The sequence below is a fragment of the Camarhynchus parvulus genome, chromosome 2 (genome assembly GCF_901933205.1).
Source record: "Camarhynchus parvulus chromosome 2, STF_HiC, whole genome shotgun sequence".
In the NCBI taxonomy this organism is placed as follows: Eukaryota; Metazoa; Chordata; class Aves; order Passeriformes; family Thraupidae; genus Camarhynchus; species Camarhynchus parvulus.
In genome coordinates, this window is record NC_044572.1 from 29,918,483 (window position 1) to 29,941,583 (window position 23,101).

The 23,101-nt window shown below is 34.6% G+C and overlaps 1 protein-coding gene across 1 annotated transcript in view; it reads left to right on the forward strand.

Annotated features, from left to right (window-relative positions):
* Window positions 1-23,101, forward strand: part of AHR (aryl hydrocarbon receptor) — a 59,362-nt gene that overhangs the window by 22,522 nt on the left and 13,739 nt on the right. The window contains exons 3-5 of the mRNA XM_030965341.1: window positions 16,010-16,125; window positions 19,598-19,687; window positions 21,464-21,587. Coding sequence (XP_030821201.1) covers window positions 16,010-16,125; window positions 19,598-19,687; window positions 21,464-21,587 — 330 coding nt within the window. The remainder of the gene's footprint in view (window positions 1-16,009; window positions 16,126-19,597; window positions 19,688-21,463; window positions 21,588-23,101) is intronic.

Here is a 23,101-nt window from a genome sequence, read left to right on the forward strand (position 1 = left end):
TGAATTTATTTTGCAAGGCTGGCAGCTATATATTTATGTATGCAAAGTGGAATACTACTAAATGTTTGGAATTAAATAGTAGATTTTTGTTGGCACTAGGATCTAAGGATGGAAATACCATTTGGTACATAAAAGCAAGAAACTGTAAATTGCTACAGTTCTAACTGGAATGAACACCCATAGTTCCTTTAATGAGAAATACATTACTGAATTACATGTAGTTTATTTTTAATTCACTCCTAAATTATTCCAGTTATGCTTGAGGAGAGAGATGCATATCAATAGTTTTCACAGCCTGCATGAAGAGCAGGAAAATAAATCTGATACATTAACTACTACTTTTTTAATAACTTATTTGGTTGCTAGAGCAAGAAATAGAATAGGAAAGTTCATAGAAATATTAACTTTTTATCTTCCCCGCAAAGCCAAGCTGTCCTGAAGAAGGAATGCCTAGCAATTTTGTTTCAGTCTTTTTGGGAGACTGAACAAGATCAGTTAAATTTCAGAAGCTGTGTATATACTTTGTGCAAAACAGATCATGTCTATCCCACCTGTTTTTTTATCTTTGTACAGGTCAGTACATTTCTCTGCTTGTACATTTAGTATAGTCATCACCAGTAATATGCCTTTTTAATTTCCTTTTGCACTTGAGTTTTTTCAGTTTAAACATACCTGAGAAACCAGTTACGCTTTTAGCAGGGTGAATTTTATTTTGCTGAGTAGCTTATGCATATGTATCACAGAGCTGAAGCAGTATAGACTCATTTCACTTTTCCTAAACTGGTAAAATGACATAAATCAAACTTTTCCAACAGTCTTGCACAGCCTTGTTGTTTTAGTTGAATATTTGGGTCAGAAAACATTAAGAACTGGTTATGAAATATTAAAACTTGCAGTGAAAAGATAGTAGTGATAGTTTTCTACTCTGTTAAATGTAATGTTAGATTCAGTGACATTTAATAATTGGCCATCACATCTGAAAATATTTGATGTATGCAAAGGAGGCTTTTAAAATGGTGAGCTTGCAGCAATATGTGTTATCATATATGTTCTGCTAAACTTTATTTGGGCTCCAGGCTTGTTTTAGCTGTTGAGCTTGGCAGTCCTGGCTGAAGCTGGTGGTGGTGAATGTTGAGTTTTGGGGATTTACTGCTCACTGTGTGGAAGAGGAATCACTGGGTTTGTTTTACCTGAACACTGTATGCTGTGAGCTGTCCTAAGTTGAAGGCAAATATGATCCCTGCTAAAACTATCCAAGCTGTAGAGTGAACCATGTCCTCTCTTGGGTTGGAAGGCATGCTGGGGGAAAGTGAGGGCTGTCTCACCTTTCTAAATCAAAGTCTTCTGTTCTTCACACCATTGCATTTCTTGCCATTTTATTACTTGTGTTTTGCTGCAAGAATGAGGGTCATTCAACTTTGTATTCACTTGGAATGCAGATATCTGAAGCTGAGCTGCAGAATTAATAAACTATATCCAGGATGTGTTTGTAAGCAAGCACTTCTCCAACAAAGATGAAAACTGGTTAGAAATTGAAACATGCATCTGTCCTTTTATACCTTTATGTATTAAATGTAATGGCAAAATGAAATCCTTGAATTATGATTGGCAGTAGTGTTACAAAAATGGTGATGTGCAAGGCAGTGAGGGGGTTTGTGTACAGCTTTTGCCAAAAATTCTCCTATTGCTCTTCTTTCTTTTGTACTGTAAGGTCAGGGAAATTAGTATGAAGTTGTGCCTGGAATCAGTCTGGACTTATTTCTACAAAACCATTCATAGCAGCAGTATATTTGAAAAAAAAGTTATTGTGAGAATATGCCATAATTTATAAACTCAAATTAAAACACTCTTGGTGAGTTCAGCATCCTCCTGCACAAAGGGCTGGATGCAGGAAGGAAGTGGGGTTTGTCTCACTAACAGTCACCATCTGAATCCTGCAGAGAGTTCTGTGTCATCTTTTCATCTGTCCTATTGCATGTCCCTCACTAACACATTAAAACTAATAATAGATTCTCATTCTGGTTTATCAAAGCTTTTATTTGATGGATTAATTTTAGAATTGAAGTAAATGTGGAAGCAAAATTTAGTTTCTATTTAAAGATTAAACAAATATGGTGAATAGTTGCAACTGGATTATTTTATATAAAAATATATCTTTAATGACAACTGTCAAAGGAACATATTTGTAAGTGTTGTTATGAATAATTCAAATGGCTTAGTAGAGCAGATGGAGTCAATTGAGTGAAATTGTCACTAGAGTGCTTCAAAGTATTTTTGCACTATTTTAGCTTATATTTTAAATTGTTAAACTAAATGCATATATTTCTGTAAATTTGTGTTGTGTTTTTTTCTGATGAACATAGTGAAATAAATTGTTAATGTAAATCTTTTTACCTAAGAATCAACTGCATAAGGATAACTTGATGTGTATTTTGGGGAGGAACTACTCAACTATGAGAATTGATTTTGCTTTTCTTCTTGGCTAAATCCCAAATATTCTAAGCATATGGAACAATTTAGCAGAAAGTACGTAATTATCAAACAGATCTGTCTTTGCCACCTTGAAAATTATTTCTTGTGGCAGGGTAAATGAAACCTCATGTTTAGGTTTTACTTCATTTGATCTTTTGTTGCTTTGGCAGTAGAATACAAAAAAATATGACAGATGCCACCATTAAAATATGAGTTGATTTGTGCTTACTCTAATATGAATCTGAATATGCTTGATAAAGGCATGGCACAAACTTATAACTGAAATTTTGAAGCAAAGTACATTTATCTTGGTAAGAACATGAACAATTTGTGTAACTGTAAAAACAAATTTAATATCGTGCAGGTGTTCACAAGAAAATATGTGCTCATTATTCCTTTTATTATAAATAAAACTGCAATCAAATTTTGGCTTTAAGCTTGTTTCTGTTTCTCTTTTCTGTGTGGAGTCCAATATCAGTGATTGCCAATTCTCCATTGCAGTGTCCACTCTGTGGCCAGATAGCCTTAATGATGTTGTAGTCTTAGCTATAAAAAACAATTTTTACAACATAAAAAATGTTCTGTCAAGATTAATTCAGTATGCTCTTATTTACTTGACTTCTGATTTTTCTTTATTACCTTACTGGATCTAAAGTCTTTTGAAAATTGAATTTTCTGGACTACATTATGCATTTCCCATGAAACACTCATCCCATAACAGAGTGGTCCCTTTCCAATGGGGACTGGGTCAGAGATTAATCTTGCCCTGTTTTGTCAGTGTCCCAGGTCGAACATGCTTTCTGATTTGGTATTTCAGACTTGAGAAACTTTTTTTTTTTCCTTTATATATGGTAGATATTTTTCAGCTGGAAGAGTTAGTATTACCTGTATGCCCAGCTTTCAGACCTCTTCTGCAGTGGAAAAGGAAGGAGTAGGAACCACCTGTAGCGGAGGAGTGAATAAAACCTGGGTCTATGTCCTGATATTGAAAAAAAAGAGCTATGTAATTTTCTTCAGACCTGTAAAAGAATCAGTGACTACCAGCTGCCAGAAGAACCTGGATTTATGCCATATGGGGGAAGAGTCAGGAGAAATCCAGTTTCTGCACCATGCTTAGGGTCAGGGTGACTTGTGTGCCAAGCCATTCTTACCCATCCAGAGGGGAGGTACAGCAGCTATGCATGCTGAGGCTTACAGTGGAACTTAGGAAACTGAAGTACATATGGTATTTAAACTGGGAGTTTTCTAAGTTGTATGTTGGGTCTAGAAGCCCAAATTTTGTGTATCAGGTCCTATATATGGATCTGGCCTTCTGGAGTTGTGCAGTACTCTGGCCCATAGCCATATCCATCTCTACTGCAATAAAATAATGTTTCCTGTTATATGACTGTTTTCAGAAGTCTGGGAGCCAGACAATAACTGTCTAAACTAAAATGTTGAGAATGTTTTTCACTTCAGTAGCTACAGTTAATAAATACTGATAAATATTTTTGTAAACTTGTAGTCATTCTCAAAGTCCCAACTTTTCTGCTGGGACTAAAACAAGTGATGTGGAAGACTTTATTAAGCTGGACTTAACTGTCTTTTGTTTCTCCTTTCTGAAGATTTTGGTAGATTCTCTTGGAGCAGTCTTGGAGGTAGTATTGAAGGGTACATTCCTGTAGAGCAAGGTTACTTCATTTATCAAAGAATTTAAAACAACTGAGATTCTCTAGAACATCTGAGAGATTGTCATTCAGTTTGTCAAATCAAGTTAGGGTCTTACAAATATCACAGGAACAGGAACAAAGAAGCCCTAGAGAGTACATATTAGAGGAGATGACTCTGTTTGTCATGTTTAGCATGGCAGAATGCAGGCTAGGGGTTATGATTGCTGTCTCTGAATTTACCAAGTAGGGTAATACCAAAAAGGGAGAAGAGCTGTTGAAGATAATGGGCAGTGTTATCACAGGAGGACATAAGCTGGACATGATAAAATGGTCACAAGCAAAGAAAGCCTTACTAGAATGTCAGTGAGGGGAGAAAAAAAAAACAAAAAAAAAAAAGAGGGAGAAGTAAGTATTATTGAGATTTAACTAAATATTTGCTGTGGTGATGCAGTGTAGCAGCAGTTATTGTCTGAAAATGTTGCTTTGTCCCCTTTAAGACATTGCATCTTCCAACTTACCTTTTTAATGGCATTTCAGGTGCAGTGAAAGTTGAACATGCTTCAAAAAGCATTTTGTGAGGAAATGGCAATTACTTATGTACAGCCTTTCCAATGTTGTATTTTCTTTAGAAATAAGAATTTATGGAATTCCCAAACAAGAAAGGAATGCATGTGAAATGAAGAGTCCGTGAAAGGAGCAGTTCTTTCTGAACATCTAGCAAAGTCTCACGTTTACTGTAAAGCTGCAGAATTAAGTTATGTGGAAGCAGATGGAAATCCTTTTTAAATTTGCTGTGGCATTGTTTACTTCAGTGATACAAGATACCCATGGTGTGTAGTTGCAGTATCTATGAGCTCTGTGGCCAGGTAGTGTCACAGCTCCAGAGAGGTCCCTTTGCTGTCAGATTCTCAGAACAATCTTTGTATTTCTACACAGTTGCAAAACAAACAAAATTTCTCCATTGCACAAACAGAAAACAAACAAAAACCCCCAAAGCCTCAACACCCTCAATCCCTCTCCTTCCCAACTGAAAAAATTCTGCCAGTCCACACAAGCCACATAGTTCTTCTAAAGTATGAAACTGAAGAAGAAAATGAACAAGCAACAAGAAACTGAAATCTTGAGATGATAGTATCACATATCTTTCTTTGTGTGTGTGGTTGCCCTCCAGGGCAATCTCATCAAGGCAGGAGTTTTCTGTGTTTATATGTATCTGTGGGTAAAATTAAGTGGTGATGTTTAATGAATAGCATTTAAGTATCTGTCTTGATTTCTGAAGCAGTTTATTAAAAGTAGAATGCAGGCATTAAAAATATTAAGAAAATTTTGTGTACCTTTTGGTTTACTAAAAGCTTATGCTATGAAAGGGACATATCATTTCTGTATTTAAAATTGTTGGGAATAGAACCTTTACTAGAGTGGTTTTTTACAACAATATGTAAAATTTTCTATATTAATTTTAGAATCTTAAAACCATAAAATATGTTAAAATATTTTATGGTATTGAAGAAAATGTTCTAAGAGAACTTGTAGACATACCTGGTAAAATATTAATGAAAATATCGTTTTGCTTTAAGTTTACTGTTCATACACATCTGACTCAATTGAGCAGTTGTTTCTGAAAGATAAATAAATAAGTTGTTCCAGTAGTAAGTTTTTGTTAATACTTGTTGTCTTTAGGGTGTGTTTTAATATTTAAGATATTTATTATATAAAATCCTGTAAGTCTAGAATTATTGGAATAAACTTTGCAAACTTAAACTATGGTTTCCCTGTGATTTTATCAGACTGTTTCTATCAAGTTTACTTATGGACAGACTAGAACAGGCCCTCTGTGAAATGAATCCCTGTGGGGCAGAGCAGATGACAGAGGCAGAGGTTCCTGTTACCCAAGTCGTCTTCCAGAGTTTGTCTGTGGGCTCCAGTTCCCCTTCTTTGCAGCATTCCTTGCCTTTCTATTTCCCTCCTCTTTGGGGTTGTAATGAATAAAATATAGTTTTCCTTTGCGTCACAGCCTAACCCTTAGCAACATAAGTTATATAACGCTTGCTGTTGCTATTTCTGTATTTCTGCTAGATCAGAAACATGGACCTCTGTCCTGTGTGACCTCCTAAGCAGAGTCTTCAATAAAAGTGTCTGGGAAAAAAAATCCAGTCTGACCTTTTTTCCCTTTTTGTTCTTTCTATATAAGAAGCCATTGAAAATTTTACCTTGCTAGTTATATGGAGACTATAACCATTCATAGGTCTTCAATTCATAAACTTCATAGTTCAACATAGCAAACCAAAATTGTTGGGAAAGATGATATTGAAATACTGTGCAATTATAAACTTTAAGCTTTGTGTCATCTAATGTGATTTTTACATGGAGCACTGAAATCTCTCCCAGTTGTACAATCTGAACTTCCAAATCTTTATTGCATTTATTCTTGCAGTGCTGGTGGAGCTGAAGTGCTCCTGTTCTGGTTTCATGGTTAAGGAAATAAAGTGTACAGTGCCTGTGTGATTTCCACCACAATGCACAGGAAGATGATGTCAGAACCACAAAACCATTCCTCCTCTCAACTTTTAGGCATATTTTTGATAACTTCCTCATTGTCTTCAGCCTCTCAGTCTTTTTCTTTCTTGCCTGCCTACCACCCAGCCAGCCCCATGGATATGCTGTAGTGTGTATTATAATCCCATATTTGCTTGAAAAGCATAATAGTGGCTGGTAATGTGCGAAAAATATACCTAAGCCACAGACTCTGCATTATTTATTGCCTTCCTCATTTTTGGATGTAGACTTCTGCTGTCTTAAGGTGCTGCCATGACTGAAGCCATGGAGAAAGACAGCTGCCAATTTTGCTGGCTGTTGCAGTTAAAGCATCATTCTTTTAGGATATTATTATGAGGTTGTGGATATTTCTCCAAAATGACAGCGGAGACCCAGCATCTTGTCCAAATTCTGGCTCAGGAAGTTGCTACACATTTAGCCCATCATAAATAAACTCATTAGGTAAGATCTAATTCCTGTCCTGGTTACCTGCTGTTACCTATTCAGCTTTCCATAGGAGACTGAGGTTAGAGTTAATTTCTTCTAAGAGGCTTTTTGGTGGTATAAAAATAATGCCAGGAAGAGTTAGAAATGTTTCATACAGGCTTTCCCATGTTTCAGGTGCTAGAAAGGAAAAGTTTATGGTTTTCTTCCTCCTGTTTAGGATGTACACATGTAGTCATCAATTTAGCAGAACTTTTCAGTACAACCAACTATTAAAATATATCTCCTTGTTTTATTATAAATGAGTTTTAGGATTTAAATTGAGGTCCACCAAACCCACAACTTGTAAAACAGCAGATAAGTTACCAGCTTGCTGGTTCACCTTTGGTAACTACAAGATATTTTGAAAAGTAGATAATATGGCCTTGTATTTTTTTTTTATATATGTAGTTTAATAATTATTTAAATTTAAAAAATGCAAATTTAAATGAAAATCTTGTTCTTTAGAAGATACATATTCAAATAGTATGTTCAAGTATAAAATATCATAAAGTAAGGGGAATTAAAATACATTACAGTACTTCTAGGATATGGTGGTTTATCAACAAAAGTTGTAGGATTTAGAAACTTTTTGAAAGTTTTTTTCTGCTTTTGTTTGTTGTTAGTGTTGGTAAATTTTACTAAGTAGCAAAATTAGATTTAGAGAAAAGATTGTTTCTTTTTTTCCCCCAGTAGAACAAATGAGTGTACTCATTTACTATCTTATAAATAATCTTGTGATTCAGAAATGTAATTTCTGGCAATTTGTGGCTCCCTTTGTGTCTTGGCCAATGAAATTTGATTGAAGTTTAGGTAGGAAAAAAATGACACTCCTGCCAAGTTTTTGTCAGGTTTATGATTTATAACACTGAACACTGGAAATGTATCCTTGCCATAGACCTGGAAACCAAGTAGAACTGATCTGAACTCCAGACATGTCAATTTTGAAAGGGCAAGCAACAGACTTCCTCATGCCAAAAATAGCTTTCATGCTAAATTATTTAAGTGTATTATTTGATCACAGATAAATGAAAAATAATATTTTTCACTTTGGAACTTTTTTGTATAGTAGGGCAAACACAAGGTCATTTTAAATTTAGATGGGTTTTGTTAGGTCAGTCTGAAATATCACACGCTCAAATATTCTGGTATTTGATATTGAGAAAAATGTTGTGTGCTGCTTTTATTCCTCATGTATATTTGTTATATATTGATTGCAATGAAGAGACTATTTTAGACTCCTGCAGCAATTCAAGTAATGTGTACCATTTCTGCACTTTTCTCTTGTTGAGTGTAAAATATGTATGAAGACATGTCTGAAGTGTAAGTACAGCAGGGCCCTTGGGAAGCCTTCTGGAGCTGTACCTTGAGTAATTTCAGTCCAATGCCGACAAAATATTTACTGGTTTATTTTTGGTTTGTGGGTCTGTTTTTATCCATGGTCTCTGAAATGTTCAAGTAGGATTCTTACAAAAACTTAATATTGAAATTTCTTTATCTTGATTATGCCAGAAGAATAAATATTTCCCCATAGCCTAGCAAATACATATGGCTATATTGCAGTAGGTGCTTTGGTGACAGCCACTAAAAGTTCCCAACAATTTCTATTGAAACATTTTGTATTAAGGCACTTTTAACCTTTGGATTCATCTGCTTTGGAGATGAAAATTTCCCTTTTCCTGTTCTTAGCTGGAGCATTTTTGGGCAAGCCCTACATTTCTTCCTCCCTTAAATAAAATTTGTTTTATACTTGAACATTGTCACATATGGGTAGATTTGTGATCTCTGCTGTGTCTAATTGTATAGCTGATGAGTATGCATTTTATTTGGTTTGAATTTGGGTGAGAAAGAAAGTACTGGATGACTGGAAATTGAGGGGTGCACATGCACAGAGCTTGTGGTGCTTCCAGCGCATCTGTGGCACTACTGGGCTCTGGTTGTAGTCACAAATCTTCACACCTGGAAATATTTGATTTCTAGAGATTTGTTACATCATTAAGCAATCTGTATCTGTACAACAGTTAAGTTACTGACTCTCAAAAGCCCAGGAAATGCCCAGAACCTGACCACTTACCCACGTTCTGTTCTCCTTTTTTAAGTAGTGGAAATCATTTTTCAGTTAAAACTTACTCTGACAAAAGTTTTACTTCCCCTGAGTCTCCGTTTTTTTTCTTTCACCAGCCATAACCTACTAACATTTCTTTAAAGTATTCATGGTGGTATGATTTATCCTCTTGTGGTAGCTGCTTCATGGCATTTTCTCTCTCTTGAACCATGAATAATTTCTTTGAGGCCAAATCAAGAATACCTGTCTTCTGTGGCTTATTAGTTCTTTCAGTAGCTTTTCCTAAATATGTAGACATATTAATATGTTTCCACATTAGCTGAAAATATGCTTATAAATCAATGTACCATGTCTTCTGAGTCTAAAGGTTGGTCGTAACTAGTTTTTAAACTATATTGGACCATATTAAACTTTTTTCTGGAAAGTAAAGGCAGCTCCTGGGTATGTTTTATTGGTAATTTTTCTGTTTTAAAATGTATTATTTGAAAGCAGTTCCAGTACTGTCATAATTAGGTGCATTCGTTGATGCTTAAGGGGGAAAAATGTATCCTTTGTTATTAGTCACCACAAAATGTACAATTTCATCCTCATTTTCCTTATATTTACAAAATCTGGTTATTCAACTTCCATGACCACTTTTGTAAGGTGTTTTCTTCTGATATTGCTCTGAAATCTTCTGGTGTTGCTCTGCACATCAGAAAAGTTATGTATTTTTACATTTTTATTAATGTATTTATTACATTTTGGAGTATCAGTAGTAATGGAGAACACAAGTTGTTATACATTGCACAGTTTACTGTAATTTAGAAGCTGACCTGTAATTTATAACACATTTACCAGGAAGACTGCTCTTAAATTATTTCATCTTCAGACATGTAAGCAAGAAGACCCACTGTAAATCTATCTTGACAATTATTCAGAATCATAAATGAAAAGGTAAAAAATTGAAAATTTAAGGCGGCAAAACACAGCAAAAACTTATTCTCCTCTATATGTAATGTGTTTTGCTTGTAAATGGAGCCCACACAAAAGTAAACCTTGCTTCATGTAACATAATTATGACTTTAGAACTAGTTATGGTAATCCTGAATTTTATTTATTTTCTCTTGTATCTCTGAATGCAGAGCAATCCTTCACAAGTTTTATTACTAAAATTTGTAGGTTTTGCTATCTAAAGTGTAGCTGTTTACAAAATATGCAGTCAATGCATCTTTTATCTTCCTGGAAAAATAATTAGTTGCATTTTTTTCCTTGTGTTACTTAACTTTCAGAAACATTTTTTCCTTGACAGTGTCAGAGATGGCAGGTGCAAAATGTTTTATATAGTCTTAAGTAATGGAAATAGATAAGGTTGCATGTAGATACAGGGATGTGTATATATAATACTTTCTCCCACTTAAAATGGATCTTTCATCAGTATAAACAGTTTAGCTTATGTTAATGATTTAGGCAGGAGTTTAATATTAAACTACTGTTTTCTCAGCAGTGCCCTCCTTGTCTTGTGTTAGCTGGTGACCTTTGTGTTGAAGCCCAGCATTTGTTGCTGGAGCAAGACCACCCCCCTCAAGAGAACTGTTGTTTTTGTACAGTAATCTAGAACAGACAAAGAGAATTTATAAATCTGCTGAAAAGGTTATGAAACCGTCTCAATTGGCTTTGACTGCAAACTTTGACCTGTTTGGCTGGATTTTGGAAACCGTGCCAAAATTTGATTTAAAGCAGTTCTGGGAAGCTCTTTAAGATTAAATTCCAGCACTGCATGGCTGATGTGGTAGTGATATACTTGCAATATTAGACAAGTGTTGCTTCTATACAGGTTAGCCTTGTACAGATCATTCACCTATAAGTAAAAATTATCTCAAGTCAGATTCAAAGAAATTTGTGGAATCTCAATATGATTTTTAAAAGTCTGTTTAAAATTTGGCATCTTGATATTCTGTTCTCTACACCTCTCAGTAGTGAGCTACTCCTAGTCCTCCAAAACAATTTGCTATGCTTTTTCTTTGGGGAAGGAAAGGTAGGAAAAGGTTCTAAACACATTGTACTTTGGTATGGTTTCCATAAAGCTTTTCAGCCAGCAGTTACTGAAATGGTTTTATTCAGCACTCTAATAACACATGGCTGGATTAGATGAATTTTGAGATGGAAAGCTTAATCATACATTTTTTCACTCCTTTGATAATCAAATAAGAGAGATTTGGTGTGCGAATGCCCAGGTTTCAGTGGAGAAAATTCTCTCCAGACTTCACAGCTGAGCACCAGCAAATGTGCATTTAGGTCAGAAAAGCTTCTTTATTCACTCACAACAGAAAAAGGAACTTTTATTTCTTTTTCTCATTTACTTTGTTCTTTCTGATTACTCGAAAAAAAAAAGTACTTTTTCCCCAATTTTGTAGTTTCTAGATTTGAGGAAAACAGTATAATAAACTTGGTTTGGCCAAGTTGAGTATTGACAGTGTCCTCATAGACACAATGTTGCATGGATGCTACTGTGTTGTTTTATGGTCAGGCAACTGATTATTACATAAAATATTAATCAAATTGAGGTTAAAGGTATTTTTATTAGATTTTGTTGTTATTTATATTTCTTTTGAATATTTGTCTAAGTGTTGTAGGTTGTCACTTCTTTTATAAACGGGGGAAGTGGAACAGTTTTTGAATCCTTAGTCTTTAAGTAATTTAACTATCTAAACTGTATTCTTAAAGTAATAGTAAATTCTACAGTTCAAGTATGTATGTGTTAAATCAGTCTTCTGCATAAATGCTTTTCAGAAACTTAATAATAATTAGATAATTGCTAACTTGATGCCTTATGCCTTATGATGGATTCTCTGCATCTCCACTTACTTTATTGACTTTACAACAATTAGCACAAGTAGGGCCCTCTCAAGTACAGCAGTTAGAGTCTATTTGCACTTGCTCTGTGACAATTTTGCAATTCTCTGCTGTTGTTAACTTCTGGTAAGAGAATATGGAATCATCATTTACAGGATTCCTGTTGAAGGTGCTCTGGAAGCTACAGATGGCTGCCTGGTCATTGATTTTGCAAGCTGAAGTGGGTGAAATTGTGGAGCTGGGACTTCAGAGCAGCAGTCTGTTGAGTGAGGAAGTCGTGGCAAGGGTTCTTATTGAGAGCAGGAGTGGCAACCTGGAAGGAAGAGGACACTGGTTGTGGGTTGGAGCTTGAGGGGAGCATACCTACCAAGTATAAACCCTAGAGATCAGGTGTTTGAAGGTGAAAAAGACATTTTTAATCTTGGACTAGAGGCAGTCTTTAAGGACAGCATAGTGATTAAATGAGACAGTAGATAGACTTATTTTTAAAATAATTTTCCTCGTATTAGATTACTTTCTAAGTATCTTGGCAGATAATTAATGAAATTAATCTATCATGAATTATTAGTTGATTCAGCAAGCTGCTTATAACTCATGTCGTTTCTTATACTGACTATTGGTCCTTGGAAAGAAAATCCCCTAATACCGGTTGTCCTTATGTAAATAATTTTTTAATGAGTACTTTTATGGTTTTAAAATGAAAGATAGCTTTTTTCAGTAGTTAGAACTCAATTGCTAGAACTCTGTTTCAGACTTGAAGAAGTAGTTGTATGTCAAACATTTTTTCCCCCCACTCCATACTGTTAGTCTAATAAAGTACACTGCATCTCTATATAAGTCTCTTATCACCTGAATGTAACGGTTAAAGTCAGAGATAAGAAGCTGGCAAACACTGATGTAACCATTGTTATTGAATTTATCTTTGTAGATGTAAGGTAAAAGCAACTGTCTTTTACATTTGCTGGCTTGGGTGCTAAAGCATTTCACAGTCATAAAACAAATGTATCAGAATATATATATATATATATATATATTTATGTCTAGAAAAATCTATTAAATGTCACTATCTAGTTGTCTTTGAGATTTAACTTGTACTTCAAATCAGGGAAGTCTAGGCAATGGAAATTACACTTATTGCTGGACATAGGATTAAATGACAATCATTAACCTACTTGGGAAGGAGGTGCTTACAATCCAACCCTTCTCTTCAAGTTGTGTAACTGATATTTTTTGGTTTGGGGTTTTTTTGTTTGTTTGCTCATTTGATTTTGGGTTTTTTAACAAGTATAAGCAAATTTGCTGTATTTTTGATGCTTTAAAATTATGAATGGGAAATTCTGAGAAGTAATTTGATGGTGAATATAATCTAGAGTATATGAACAGATTTTTCCTCTTTACTCTGTGAGGTATTCATGTTTTAATTTCCTGTGTAGGAAAATTAAGTGAGTATAGCCCACAATGCATTCTATTTAATTCAGATATTCAAAGACTATAAAACAATGAACTACTGAGATTATTTTTTCTGATGACATGAGTAAAATAGACTATGAGAACTAGCAAAACACACATGGCTTAGTTTAAGCTGAGCTATATTGACTGCAATATTACTTTTGGATGAGTTATGCTTTTTAAGATTTAGTTCTCCTTTCCATTACCTATTATTATATCTCTAGCTGGTATTTCTGAGGCCACCTGATTGTGTGGCTAAGTCGTGTTCAGAACTGCTGCTTAGCAAGGTGGTCCTCCCATGCTATAAGGTTCCTTGTTTCTGGTGGCCTTCATTTTGACTGTGTAGAAGCACACATTACAAGTGTGCATCCTGGTATCTGGGATTGTTCAGTGCCAGGGACTTGGGTGGCTTGTAGCAGGCACTGACAGTCCTGTGAGTTATCTGTCAGAAAAGGGAAAATCTGGATTTATTTCATGGATATAAAACTCTAATTTCCACTGTATCTTCCATTTTTACTAATCCAAATTGTTGGCAATTTTCCATGTGCCTTAGTTGTAAACAGCTTGATTCCATCCACATTCTGATTTCTGCAAAATGTGTAGATTCCAATTCAGGAAAATGTTTAACTTCACACTTACCTCTTGTGCACCTTGAAAGTTAGGAGGACTGTAGCCACCAGTGCATTGGCTACATTTGAGCTCAGGAGCCCTGATAGATTTTATCTCTCAGACATTATAAAAGAAAAAACCCACTTGTATTTAATGACATATAGTATTTTGCAGAATGGCAGGGTGATTAGGAATCTTTACTTGCAGCTCTCACAGCTGAATTTGGACTTTTTCAATAATCATACACATAAATTTTAAAATGTTTTCTTCTACAGCCTGTTTGCCTCAGGGTTGTTAAGTGAATATTCTATATATCCTTTTGAAATAATGCTAGAAAAAAAATTGGCTTTGTAATGTATTCACATGAATTTGCTGTGACTGCACCTCCGTGTGGCCGTGTTGCAGGACATTTTGACTACCTTGTAAGAAAAACAGCATTAGGGTTTCAATTTCAAAGCAAACCTTGAGATGCATTCTGATCTGTTAATCAGTTAATGTCTCTTTAAAACACATTTTTCCTCTGTGGTGCCTTTGAGGTATATTTTAATGAAAACTGTCTGGCTTAAAAGTTCTTAGCTACCATGATAGCTTAAAAAAAGGGGAAAGGCATCATTTATCTTTCAGTTAATATATAATAGTGTAAAATATAATTTAATGTAATTTAAAAGTGAGTGAACAGAAGTTCTTCAGGATTCTTGAATAAAGTTCTGAACAGTGGAAAAATGAAGGTTTTCAGCAGATTGAAAAATCATTTGAAATTTAGGCTGAATGTCCCTCATTGTGAGAAACTTGTATTTTACAGAAGTGCAGTTGTTTTTATAGGTTTTATTCTGTTATAAATTTCCCTTTGCTTTGCATCATAGAAATTTTGGAGCTGGCATGTGGTGGCCTTTAATTTTATGGTAAAGGTTTAAGGTACAATTGCTCAAGTAATTTTAAGCTGTTTAGACACTCCCGACCTACTCAGACTAATTTCAGATTTGAAGACTTCTTTCTTTTCCCCCTCTTTTTTGGAGCAGTGAAGAGTAGGGAAATTCTGAGTTATGGATGATCTTTGAGTATGTAGTTTTATTTGACAGCATCCTGTTTATTAGAAGGATGCAGAGATGGGAATGTTTTTTGGGAACTTCATAGCAATATGATCTGATTCTTCATTTCTTAGTCTTTGGGTATTTTTTTTTCTTTCAATTAGATATATTTGTGATCTGAATAATGATGATTCATTGTTACGGTATTTTATCTGAAGTTGGAAAGAGTGCCTAGTTGTTTAAAAGGTTAAAATTTAACTATGACAGAAAATACCCACACGTTTTTGTTTGAAATACCTTTCTTTGTTTTGTTGGGATTTTTTACTATGTACCATGTACATTTAGGGTTCATGTTTCTTTCCTTCCTTTCCCTGAAGGGAGCCTTAGGTCTAGAGCAGGCTTTACCTGTGTGATGAACCATAGCTTGATGTCTGAAATTAGGTGGGATAAGAATAAGCACAAGTGTTTCCCTACCTTGACAGAAAGTTATTGCCGTCACAGGAGGATGGCCTATGAAAACAAAAATGTTCTTTATTTGTCACAAGAGGGACAATCTAGAAGTAAGTCTTATAGTAGAGAGAAGGAGAAGAAGGAAAAAAGGTATAAAATAATAAGACTTGTGTTGATAGCAATAATAATGATTTTGTTGTGAAAGTATTATTTATAAAAAAGAGAAAGATGACAAAATTGGAGGGTTCAGTCTTAAGGTAAGGAAAAAAGTTTGACATGGAAACAAAAATCTTTCATTGGATTGTATTTGTAATATATAAAAATGCATATATTTAAACCATTATTTTCTTACACAAAATAGCAGATCATTACCTAAATTTCTATTAAACCTTTCAAATACCACTCTTTTTTTTTTTTTTTTTTTTTTCTCCTAGTTGCATTGAAATCATCTAGCTCTACCAGACCAGAAAGAAATGGCATTCAGGAAACCTCTAGAACAGGAAAGTGTGGAGAAGGGATGCAGATCCTGGAAGGAGAACTCCTCTTGCAGGTATGTTTTGCAATAGACATACTTTACAAAGATTTAAATTTTAAAAAACCAAACGCCTGTATTTACATTCAGATCCTCGGTGATAAGATATAAAAAGTTTTCTTATTGTGAAATTCTTTCCTCATTTTCTTTAGGGTAATATTATCTTGGATTTTTTTTGTAGTAGGGACTTTAGAGTGGATGTTAGAACATGGGCTGCTCTTCAGTGTTTCTAAGTAATTTATTGAGGGGGTTCCTATCTCTTTGCATCTGTTGTTAATAAAGATGTTAATATAAAGGAGCAGTTTTTATAAGGGCCAGATAAGTTACTGATTTACTGTAAATTTGGTGACTAATTGTCTGAAAGAAACAATTTTTAACTTCAAAGACCTTGGCTTGCTGGGATATCATGCTTTCTCAGTGATTTGAAAGAACTCAGCATGCATAGCATAGATTCAGGACAAATTTTAAAACACTTTGAATAACTTTTATATGAACTAATGGAAAATATTAATTTAAAAACTGTGGGGTTTTTTTAAGTTGTCTACCCTGTTTTAATATCCTAGAGTGTCAAAGCTTATGGATAATTCTATACTACCAAGTCCAGATTAAACTCAAGAAATTACAAATGTAGATATTACTATGTTCTAACTAGTTTCACAGAATGGATTTTATGGAGACCTGCAGCTCCATTTGAAATATGTTGTTAGTCTGTCTTCTACACAGGTTCCACACTGATGTATCTATCAAAAGTGGCAAATCGTTCAGTCAGAGCCAATTGCTTGCTTCAAACAAAATGAATTTCAGTGTTCAAAGACTAGAAATGAAAACAGATTCTTAGAATACCACAAAACAATTATTTTAAATTGATGCTAATTGAAAATTGTTTTCTAACCAACTAAAAAAACTAGGACATTTATTTCATTTTCTAACCTTAATAAAGTATGACAAAGAACTGTTGTGGAGTTACTGCCAGAGAGCAGCTTTCTTTTAAGCAGGAAAGAACCTAAAAAGCTAAAATATGTAGTTTATATTGGAGGCATCTATTTAATCTGAAATATAGGGGAGGCTTTATGACTTCTGACTCAAGTTATATGAGGGAACTCTTTTCCAGTATGAAAATTAGGTGGGTGATATGGTTATTAATGAAAATTCTGCCCCTCTTGGGAAGTAAATAAACCGAATTTCTTAAATGAATTTGTTTTGTAAATATTTTATATATGTGAAAAAATTTATGAGAATGAATATGTAGATAGAGTTTTCTTAGGTTATGTAACAAGTCATGAGTGTGACGTAATTGGGAATTTTCCGGAAGATAGTGGGAAGCAGTAAGTTGTAAATATTGGCAAAGTCCTTCCCTTCCATTTATGCTCAGAAGTATTTAGCATTACACAGGTGAATAAATGATAACTGATGATGAATGTTTTCCTTTTATTATCCCCTCAGATTTTTTTTGTTTTTCCAAGGTGATATGAATAACCACCCTATTGTTTGTATTTGCTTTTATTTGTTCATCAGTTGTTCTTGCTTGCTTCTTAACAAACAGAAAATTGTCTTTAATTTCCAACATAGAAACTGTCTTACCAGTTCAATACATTGTGGAAGCAGAGATAAAATACATAAATGTGTCTTTCTTAAAAGCAAGCTAAATTTCCTTTAAAATTATTTAAATTATTTAAAATTCTTATTTTAAATACAAGATCCATTGCAGCCCAAACAAGTTTATTAAAAAAAAAGTGCAAGAAAAATTATGACCTTTAAGAAATTTTTAAAACTTAGTTCTCAACACTAATGAACAATTTTGTAATTACCTCTTTATTAGGAGCATTGAGAGTATTTTAGAGGTGCAAATATCATCTTCAGTTCTCCAGAATAATAAACTCACTGAGAAATTTCATTATGTGTTTTCAGATAATTGTTTTTGGATTGCATTTTGCAAAAACCTCCGTCAGAACTCATCTCCCACTTATTGGTCTATCCAGATATATGCATTTTACAGAATTTTTGGCTTAAGTAATGCACATTGCTATCTCAGTAACAATCCTATTTAGAGATGAATTGTGTACCAGAGCCAGTGCAAAATGTGATTGATTTCCAGGCACAGAAAGCGTAGGTAGCTCTGTATGAAATGGACCAGAATAACCAATTTTAACATTTGAGACAAAGTTAGATGCTGTGCAGCTTGCAGATGTTTTGTGTCAAGCAGCTGAGGTGAAATGCCCTGCAGAACAGGTCAGCAGAGGACACGAGCACCTGCCACTGCGGCATTCTGCAGCCGTGGAATTACTGTAAGCTTCATCAAAACCAAGGATTCTGTGTAGCCGCTCAACATTTCTTGGATTGGCCATGCTATTTAATTTCAGATTATGATTGATTTTTTATCTCAATCTTTATTCATGTAAAATTTACTAAACTTATAAGGAGTTTTTATAGAGCTACCAATTGTTTATGAGAGTAGATTAAATAATATCTGCACATAAAATTGGAGTGGTTCACAGCATTTTAAGACCAGTCATTTAACAAGATATTTCATTTATATATTATTACTTTGTTGCAGTAAGATATACGATAGCCTTCACTTACTTTACATTTTCTATGTTCAAAAATTCTGCATAAATAAAGAGGTTTTTTTAAAAGATGGTTTTGAGTATGCTGGCCAAATTTGCCTTTGAATGCAGCTGAGGAAATTAAGTGGCACAATATACTCAATCCAGCCCCTAGAGACTGCCTTTTGTTAAATCTTGACTGAGATCCATAGAAGTAAACCGGCACCTTTCAGATGAGCTGCCAAGTCACAAATGTACTGTTTGCTATCACAACAATTGCCGTGGACCCTATTGATTGGAGTTCAGATAAATGCCCTTTGCGTGACTTTGAGTGTGGAGCCGCCTCGTCTGCTGCTCCACCGAGGGGGAAGTCTCTTCAAAAATATTGTTTACTTGCAACAGTCTGCTTTTGCAGAGTTTTCTATTTTAAGTAAACTATAAAATGTTTTCTTGGACTATATAGGGGATCTTGATAGCTTGATTTCCCGTCCACAGTGGCCTGTCTGCACTATGAATAGAATGGATTTTGGGACTGGGTTTGTGACATGGCTCTTGTTTGTGCTGTGGGCAGCTGGGGGTATCTAAGGCTTGAGCCACACAAACATTGTGAAATGTGGTTGATGTTAGATAAACTTATAGTTCTTCATATATGTCCCTTGTCTTCTTCAATCAAGGGTATTGAAAAGTCATCAACACAGATTGTCTTCTCCACTGAATTTTAAAATAAAGTTTGGGTTTTTTTCATTAGATCAAATTTTCTTCATTTTAACACTTAAGCTGTAGAGAGATGCAATGAGGAATCCTGTTTGTGCTGTCAGATAATGATGTGCTTTTGCATGCTTCACATTTTATTGGGGGACTACAGTATAGGTAGACCTAGAGACACAATAATAAATTATCTGGAATTTTATCTCTGAACCTGACAGATTGCTGTGTTTCTTCCCCAGGCATTAAATGGATTTGTGTTAGTTGTTACAGCAGATGCTCTGGTGTTTTATGTGTCTTCTACTATCCAAGACTACTTGGGTTTCCAACAAGTAAGTTTATTTTTTCTTCTATTTTTTTCAAAAGTTTTGCCTAATTTCAGGGAACATCAGTGTTCATATTTAGGGTCTTAAAATTTTTTTGTAATAAAACTCTCAGTTAGGTACCTTAGCTTGAATTACTTTGAAGCCATATTTTCTATCAGCTTCCATAGCCAGGATGTCAGGCCAAGCACAACAGGAATATAATTTCCAAAGCTGAGTTAGGCAAGATAGGAAATTTTCACACTTAATTATTCTTTACTGGAACAACTGTTTGAAATTTATACTGTGGTGTTACCCAGTTTATGATGCTGAGTGAGACATAATTCAGTGGGGAGGTAATTATTTTAATAGAATCCTTTCATGAAAAATTATTTCCATATGTCTTGAGATTTATAAATATCAAGTGACTGATTTTGGTATTTTTGGTATTTGTTCTCTTGCTCATGTTTATTTATTTAATTATTAATTTCAAGACAAGCATTTGTTTTTTACTATTTATGGTGCAGATCACATATGGCTGACTTCATCGGGGTTGAAAATCAGGTGCCAAAATACTAAAGACTGAGGCATAGCAGGCAAATTCTGCCTTTGTTAGAAAACTCCTGGGATTACTTTATGTGAAGATGATAGTTATAGTTCTCAAAGTATACATATGAATACTGCATATTGATAGATTCAGCTGCTGTCTAAAAGTAGCAAGAAACCTTGCTTGGTCTGCAATTTCAGGTAACTGATAAGAGATTGGGGAAAGTTTGTGTAAAAGAAAATATTTCAAAAAAGCCCATTTTTATTCCTGGGTTTATGTATTCCTTCAGTGCTGGGGAACGAAAAAGAAAAAAGCTTGGAAAACAAATTGGGCATAACATTCATGAAGTAATGCTAGTAAATCAAGTGCATGATATAGAAATAAAGTCTTAAAGTTACAAAAATTAGCATTTCTGGCAATTTATTCTGGAAAATATTGATTGTTTTATGAAACTCGTCATAGCAAAATTTGACCTAGGCCTTTGCTTCTGCCAGTTCATCTCAATTACATAGATCTATGTTTTATTTAAGTATTTTCTGTTTATATAATGGTTGGGTTTTTGAAACATGCCAAAAAACAGCATCTTAACTCTTGTCAGTCAACTGAGTCTTTTCTTGACTATTTTGGATGGGGTTTTTTCCCCCCTTTAATTCCTTTAAGCACTAATCCTTGCTTTTGAGCCTTTGCCATTTAGATCACATTCCTAACCACAGAATTGGTATTGGAATAAGGGCTTAATAATTACATGTTTTAAAGCATCCTTGAGAAATGACAAAGAACAAATCCACTGCTTATAATCTGCTTGGCTTTGTTTTGGCAGTTTGGTTCAGGGTCTTTAGCTTCTTTTGTATTCCTGTAGCACCTATAGTGGGTCAAGTCAAGTACTACCTGGTAAATACTTTATTTACCAGTATATGAAATTAAATAACTTAAACGCAACCTAAGCATAGCATCTCCAGGCCTTCTTAGGTAGAAGCAGGTAAAGAGCTAGTTGACATAATGTAACTTCTTTTTCTAAGGCAATATCTTTTATTATTGTTTCCCATGCTTATAGTCATGTGTGTAATTGAGCTGTTCTCTGTGCTGCTAAAAATTTTTTCATGAAGATTTGCCACCTGTATGTGATTGTATGTATTTATCCCTGAGAAAAATGGATTTTGCTATATCCATTACAGTGTTGTGAATGAGACAACTTGTACCATAATGTGATATAATTTTCTTATTGTCATTCTCTCTCCCCTTTCTCCTTTTGTTCACAGTCAGATATTATACATCAGAGTGTATTTGAATTGATTCACACAGAAGACAGACCTGAGTTTCAGCGACAGCTACATTGGGCATTAAATCCTGCCCAGTCAGGAGATTCTGGACCAAGTGTACAAGGTGAGAACAGGATTTATTGTTTGCCTGTCGGATTAGATGTTTGTTTTTTGGGCTTTTTAAATTTGTCTATGTAAAAAAAAAAGTAGATAATTTTAGATGAATAAAGGAAGAAATAGCATCTTTCAAATTTATTTGAATTTTATGGACACATTTAGTCAACAGTGAGAATTACTATTTTTCGCACTTTAAATATGCACTGTTATTAATAGCATTTAAGTACTAATTATACTTTAAATTGGAAGACTTTAATTTGGAGTATAAGTGACAATGTTTCTTAGACTGATCAGTCCAAGAATATACTAGTTACAGTGTTACATAGGGAATAGTGCATTCATTGCCACATAGAGCAGTACTTCTCTTGGAGATAAAAGGGGAAGAAAAATAAAAGATTCAATAGATGAGCCTTTAAGATCAAGAGGTATGCATGTTAGAGCAGAATTGTCACATGTTACTGGCTGATGCTTAAGTGGGCTGCTATACTGAGGAACAACTAAGGAGAAACATATTGCATGTGTGACAGAGCAAAGATGTGTAGGTCAAGGTTATGTGTAGTCCAGGAAGCGTGTGCCTGCATCATAATGACAACAAAGCCATTGAGACAACTGCCCCATTTTAATGCTCCCTTTGCACAACAGTTGTTTAAACACATAGGTAAAATCTTCTGTCACTGTGACGTGATTATAGGGGCTTTATTAATCCATAAAAAGTCAATTTTTTAAATAAATCTTTAAGTAATTAAAAAAATTAGAGTATGGAAATGCCTTGATTTAATATAGAAAGGTTACTCTGTTTGTAACACATCTCAGTATATTTCAGTTTTTCATTTAGCAGTCGTTGTTACATCATCTCTAGATCAATCTCCACAGGCCTGCTGCACAGCTAGTTAATAGCAGAGTTCAGTACAGCAAAGAGTAAGGTTCTCAGAAACCAGATTTTCATCCTGCTTGCTTCAGAGTGAAATTGTGTTCTGTCGACCTGAAGCAACTGCATATGAGTTTAGAAAAGGTTATTTGAAAAGAATGACACCAGGTTGGATTGGCCTCAGATTTGACTGAACATGAGGATGTGCTGAACAGGATTACAAACAATTTTTTGTTTTGTATGTAGTGTTTCTAGCTTGCTAAAAGCTGCTAATTGTGCCCCATTCCTGAAAGCATTCAGGGACTGGGTGGATGGGGCTTTGAGCAACCTGGTCTAGCAAGAGGTGTCCCTGTCCATGGCAGAGGAGTTGGAATTAGGTGATCTCCATGGTCCCTTTCTATCTCAAACCATTCTATGATTCAATGATGACTTTTAAGCCTCAAATGGCATAAAATGTTTGGATGTTGAGGATTTTTAAACTGAATTCAGATTTATAGCAAAGGATAATGCTATGACCGTAAGGATCCCCTCCATTTTTGCTAATTTAATCCATTTCTTTTTTAATACATTCAGCTGGCATTATGTAGATATTTATAGATATCTCAGACTCAGGCACAGATTCCATCCTGAGTCTGGGAACTGATTCTGCTTCA